Source organism: Ailuropoda melanoleuca, chromosome 8, assembly GCF_002007445.2.
Source record: "Ailuropoda melanoleuca isolate Jingjing chromosome 8, ASM200744v2, whole genome shotgun sequence".
Lineage (NCBI taxonomy): Eukaryota > Metazoa > Chordata > Mammalia > Carnivora > Ursidae > Ailuropoda > Ailuropoda melanoleuca.
Window position 1 is genome coordinate 19,547,905 of NC_048225.1, and position 6,640 is coordinate 19,554,544.

At 36.5% G+C, this 6,640-nt stretch overlaps 1 protein-coding gene across 1 annotated transcript in view; it reads right to left on the minus strand.

Moving 5' to 3' along the window:
• LOC109488404 (olfactory receptor 8B3-like) overlaps window positions 1-2,287 on the minus strand; it is a gene marked incomplete at its 3' end in the record, with an annotated part of 8,804 nt that extends 6,517 nt beyond the window's left edge. Inside the window, exon 1 of the mRNA XM_034667712.1 lies at window positions 2,277-2,287. Coding sequence (XP_034523603.1) covers window positions 2,277-2,287 — 11 coding nt within the window. The remainder of the gene's footprint in view (window positions 1-2,276) is intronic.
• Window positions 2,288-6,640: the final 4,353 nt, after the last annotated feature.

The window sequence follows — 6,640 nt, forward strand, 5'->3', positions numbered from 1 at the left end:
GTTCCTGATCTTAAGGGAAAGGCTTCCAGCTTTTCCCCATTGAGAATAATGTTTGCCGTAGGCTTTTCATAGATGGCTGAAAAGCCCTTTCTTACAGCTTCTCTCTGGTGAGGGAAAGATGTGCCCTATGCGTCCAGTAATACTACTTATCTGTGAGCTGCCTGAAGAATTGGCTTCAGTCTTGTTTTTTTTAGAACACAGACACAACCTTGCACACAATGGATGGGGGTGGGGGGAGACAGGGAGAAGCAGGGAGCACTGCAATGAAGAACAAAGAGAGAGGTTTAGACTGCACTAAATTGGAGGCCTCCAAAGTCTCTGACCAGGCTTATTGGTGGTAGCTTCTCTAGTCCAAGGCCAGTCCATGAATGTTAGGACAGATGTGTGTTTTGTCTAAAGCAAAGACACCAATGCAGAGAGGCAATGAAAATGAAAACAAGTTGAAATACTTCCAAAAAGGAATAAGAGAGGGGCGCCTGGGTGGCTCAGTCGTTAAGCGTCTGCCTTCGGCTCAGGGCGTGATCCCAGCGTTCTGGGATCGAGCCCCCCATCAGGCTCCCTGCCCCGCTGGGAGCCTGCTTCTTCCTCTCCCACTCCCCCTGCTTGTGTTCCCTCTCTCGCTGGCTGTCTCTCTCTCTGTCAAATGAATAAATAAAATCTTTAAAAAAAAAGGAATAAGAGAAATCTCCACAAACTGACACTAATGAAATGAAAATATGTGACTTACCTGACAGAGAATTACAATAACTATCATAAAGATGCTCACTGGAGGCAGAGAACAATACACAAACCAAAGAATTTCAACACAGAGACAGAAAACTTAAAAGTATTAAACAGAAATTATGAAGCTGAAGAAGACAATATCTGAACTAAAAATTTCAGCAAAGAGTTTGAAGAGACTGAACAAAAGACAGTATCATGAATTTGATTAAAGGTCACTGTAAATTATTCAGTCAGAAGGGCAAAATGAAAAAAAGAACAAAAATAGTGAAGAAAGCCTGAGGGACTTACTGGATGTTACCAAGTGCATCAATATACAGTTAGAAACCCCAACAGGAGAAGAGAGTGAGAAAGAACAAGAAAGCATATTCGAAGAAAAAAAGACTGAAAAATTCCCAAATTATGGCAACTTCCCAATATTGTGACCAATTTATGCAAAGTAAAAACCCAGAAAAATTGCATAATGAGTATATATACACACAACTCTTTATCCGCTGTCCAGTTTACTTAACTGAGCCAACCTGACTTCCACCTTCAAACTCAGGCCTATACCAATTTCCAGGAACAATGCTTATCTAGACAGGTGAGATATAAAACACTCTAACCCAATGTTCTGGACCCAACACAATTTACTGACTGCTGAATCACCTCTAAACTTGAATTATGGGTGTGATATCTGGGTCTGTTTCATCATTATGCTTTATAATAACTCTGGTGATTGAAGCGGTCCTTTCTCTCAGTTGTCAGAATAACGCCTAAAGTAGTTCTTTTACGACTTTGTCATGAATGTAGAACGGGTTAAGAAAATGAAATTATATAATATGTAGGAGAACCATCTCTTCTTCACATTAACCGAAACATAATGACATATAACCTATAACAGGCCTATACAATGGGGTTCTCTATGGACTTTGCTCCTCCTGCAGAACCTGGTGGAAATTTCTCACTGAGTGTAGTAAAAGCATTGTCTCTGCTCCAGACTGGTTCACATTACTCCACACATTACTTCTGCTAGCTTCCTCTGTGTGAGCCACTCTATACTTGGAATGTTGTTCCCTTCCCCTGAGCCTTTATTCTGAGCCTTGCCTTTTTGATTACTTTAATATTTAACTTAAATACAGGTAGAATCCAAGTTTTTCAGCCATAATTTATTGTGAAAGTTAGCATATATACATATACCAAGTCTACAAAATATACACTTGAAGAATTATTATAAATTTATCATGACTTAGTTTATAAAGCTTATCATAACCATGCAAAACTATGAATAGACTATTCCGTGGCCCAGAGCCCTCTGTGTGCCCCTAAGTCCTCCCATTCTCCATCTCAGTACTGTTGCAATTATGCTCCAGCTCTCATTCAGAGCTTCATCACTTAAGTGGGCCCTCACAGTGTTCCATGTCCAGCCAGAAGAAGGATGAAGAGAAAGTGGAAATGATTATTATAGTCCAACCTTATGTGTTTCCACATATTGTGTAGGTCAGTATAAAATAAGAATATATTCACACATTCCAAATTAGGCAATAGAGCTTCCAAATATAAAATGGGAAAGATACTTTCTTGACATTTTGCTTAGTTTAGCATTTTGCTTTTATTTGTGTTCTGACACTTTTTATTCACTGAAACCATTTTCACGTTTCACTGATATTTAAAAGTAGAGTATATTATTAATAATAATAATTCCCTGATATATTTAGAATCAAAACACCAAGTCATACTCTCAGCTCTATCAGTTACAAGTTGTGATTTGAGACAAACCACGAACACATCTGAACATTAGTTTCATCAACTATGAAATGAAAATTAAGCTTCCCTCTCCTCTTTATCTCACATTATTTCCCCTTAGAATACATAAGCTGACAGATGTGACAGTGCAGAAAACACTAAAACACATTAAGGACAAATGGAACACCCTGCACATATCATATTAATATTTGAAGTGAGTTAATTTAACGTCAGAGAGAGACTTTCAACAGCCCCTTCCTCTAATGCCACCAGCCATCCTACTCACAGAGGAAGATGAGAGTCAGAAAGTAAAACTTCACACTGGGTATGGTCTTCATGTTTAAAGGTACATGTTGTGTAGAGCAAAACCCTGAAGATAAACCAACTGCTTCATCTGGTGTTCAGCTGATAATACAGTGAACTGTCCCAATGGAGGGGAGAAAAGCCGACTATGACCGACTCAGGGAAAAATACCATGTCTGTCCCCCAGCATGGACATCAGTTCAACAAAATCAATTTTAAGAAGAGATTTTAAACACATAAGACTGATTTTAGAATCAATCTACTCTGTTGCATCAAGAAAATCTACACTTACATCTTTCCCTTCCTATGCCTTATTTATATTTGTGACATACACCCCAATGCCACACAGTGTTCAGTACTCAGAGGTACAAAACACTGTGTGTGTGCACGCAAGTGAATGTGCATGTGTTTGTTAGTACATATGTGTGTGCATGTGTATGTGTGTTTCCATGAACAAGCAACTGATTAAAGCAATAACTATTTCCTTTTCCTAGATTCAGCAAATACTTCCGGCTCAGCCCTTTCTCTCAGGAGCTGGAACCAGGAAATATCTACCTGAAAGTGGGTTCCATACCATGCAATTAATCTTAGGCAGTAATCTCATAAAACAGAAGTCTTGAAGACCGTATGCGTGTGTGTGTTTAAGGAGGCAGTATAAAGAGGAGTGGAGAATGAGGTTCAATAATTTTAGAGATTCAGCAATTGAAAGGACATGGAACTCAGAATCCCTTGTACTTCATGACACCTGAACCTCAGTGTACCCTGATCACGCTCACTCCAAACCTGGTCCCAAGCGACCACAGCAGCTCACTTGCAGAAAGTTTATATTGCACAAATCCAGAATGTAATCAGCTTTGCTTCTGGTTCTGAAGTAGGAGGATCATATTCTGTTATTGCCCGGAGAGTCCAAGCTTTCATACTGATTCAGAGACAGCTCTGTCCTAGGACACAGGTACAGACAAATCCCATTACTTCCCTGCTTGACTCCTAGCTGTGACAATTTCAATAGACTCATACTTCTCATTACTGGTTTTATGGCCATTCACATAACACAAAAAAAGCAAAAACCATAAGGGATAACTATGTTGTGTATGTAATGCACCTGGCTTGGTTCTCCTCCTTTTTAAAAAAGTCGCAACATATATAGTGCTTAATTACTAACCAAAAAGCTATTAGCTAAGTTCCTTTAATGAAAACTTTGAAAATCTTACCTTATAAACGGTCTTTATAACTTTTGCAACAATTTTAATGAACTTTTCCCCAAATAACCTGAAAAAATGCAATTTAGTTCAAAGGTTTATTCTTTCTACAATAAAAAATATTACCATTTTTTAAAATCTTTTTCTGAAATTGAAGAAGGTTATATTTGTATTTTGAGGCTTCTCAAATGCAAGATTAGTAACCAGGGTTAACACATATGTTTTGCTTCCTCAAGCAATGATAAAACATATAACAAAGTTAACATAACTTGCAATGTCTATAAGGTTCCTGAATAGCACAGATATTATTCACATACTGACACACATTTTTCAATAAGGAATAAAATTTCATCAAAACAGACACTAAGTAAAAGAAAACAAAATAAAAAAAATACAACAAAAATCAACTGTTTTGTATAAATAGAACTTGTTAAATGAAAATCAAGCATTTTGATATGGACTTTAGGGGATGTGGTGTGACAGGTCATTTAAAATCATAAGTCAGGCTAATTGAATTTAAATAAAGCAAAATAAAAAAAATAAATAAAAATAAAATTTCTTCCAGCAGGGGGAAAAAATAAAATAAAACCATAAGTCAGTACATGCTTGGTGACGGATGATAACTACACTTAATACCGTGAGCATTTTGTAGTGTATATAAATGTCAGATCACTATGTTGTACGTGTGAATAGAATATTGTATGTCAACTATACTTCAATTAAATATAAATTAATTTTTTAAAATAAATAAATAAGGGGCTCCTTGGTGGCTCAGTCAGTTAAGTGCCTGCCTTTGGTCATGATCCCAGGGTCCTGGGATCAAGCCCCCACATCGGGCTCCGTGTTCAGTGGGGAGTCTGCTTCTCCCTTTTCTGCTCCCCATGGTGTGCTCACTCTCCCTCTCTCTCTGTGTCAAATAAATAAAGTCTCTAATAAATAAATAAGCCGTAGTCAAGGTTTTAGTGATGCCAATCATCTAGAACAAAAACAACAAACCAGTTTTACTAAATTTCACAATACCTAAATCTTGAGTGAAAATTAGAAAACAGGTAGAATAGTAAACATTATTAAAGTTACCTTAGAAATATTTGAATTATCACTTGATTAAGGATTAAGGGGTTTTTTGTTTGTTTCAAGTTTTTATTTAAATTCTAGTTCATTAACAAATAGTGTAATACTGGTTTAAGGTATAGAATGTAGGATTAAGAGTTTTTAAAGTAGTCATCTTTTTGTGTTTTCTCAAAAGAAAAGTAATCCAACATCCTATTCCAAAAAAGAAACTGTCACAATTTGGTTTATCCACCAGATGTTTCTTTCAAGTTCTCATTGCTCTCTCAGATGGAATTTCAGGGTTTTTGTAACTTAACATCCATATGGGAGTAGCACACGGAAGCCAACAAAAACGGGAGTGATTTCGCTGTTCCCAGGTCCTTCAGCCCTGATAGTTTACCTGTTTAAATATCAAATGACTTGCACTTTTATCCTACCCAGGGATAACATGTGATCTCTGTAATATTTCTAGAGACTTCTAGAAAGAAAGAGTCACAGAAAGAGCTTTTTCCCACCATTTGCTTTCTAAATTCCTTCATCTTATCTTGAGTTTTGAATACCAAGCACTATGTAATTTCCTGAAATTATTTCCTCTGTGCTCCTGGTTCCTCATAAATGTGGCCACCAATTTTAGTCTTCGTTCCCCAAGACACCATTAATGTAGGATCATTGTGCATTTTAAGTTTTATCAAAGCTGTATGGACAGTGGGAGGAAATAAGAGAAGTACACACAAAGTCAGATTGAAATGTGGTTTTCAACCTCATTGTCCTTTTCTACAGAGACATTTCCTGCTTATTGTCCATGCCATATTTGGTCCTGGCCTACTGATTTGTTGCTGGGTTCCTTTCTCTCCCGTGCCCTAGTCTCTGAATTACTAGTACTTGCAGACATTCTAAAACCTTTTTTTTTAATTAACTTGCTGAAAAAGCTCACTCTTTTAGCTAATCCTCTCTCAACCACCCTAGCCTAATAGGACTTCTCTTTTATAAGAAAAAGAACTATCAAACTATTTTCCTAAAACAAAAAAAACTAAAACATCCCCTACCCTGAGAGAGATTCATGTATAACAAATCACAGTCTACTTTCAAAATAAAAGTTTTTTCATATTTCACAATTGATTACTAAAATAAAAATGCTAATGTAGACAAAAAGTAGATTTCAAAGAGCAGTAGACTTGAAATCAATAGACTACAGTTTATCTAGTTGCTTCCTTAATGACTTAAACTCATTAACTTTTTCATCTTCAGTAGCAAGTCTATGCAACAGATATATATTGATGATCTATTATGCGTCCTATGGTAAATAGGAAACCTCTGCCAAGAGGAGCTTAACACAGTGTTTAGCTGGAAAGTGGATTATATTTTATGGATGTTCTGGAACCTGCTTTATCTGTGAAACACTGACATTTCAAGGAAGCATATTACAGGCCAGGAGAGGATATAGACAGGAATACAGATTATCTGACAGCTGATTCCAACAGCACAATATAAGAAACTCCTACAATATCAGCATATTGTTACATGATCATTTACAGAACTGTTTATCTTTTCCTAGGAGAAAAAAGTAACTCCATAATGACAATGTAAAAAACAGATAAATTTATTCATTAATGTTATTCTTAAATGGTTAATGTGGTAAAAAG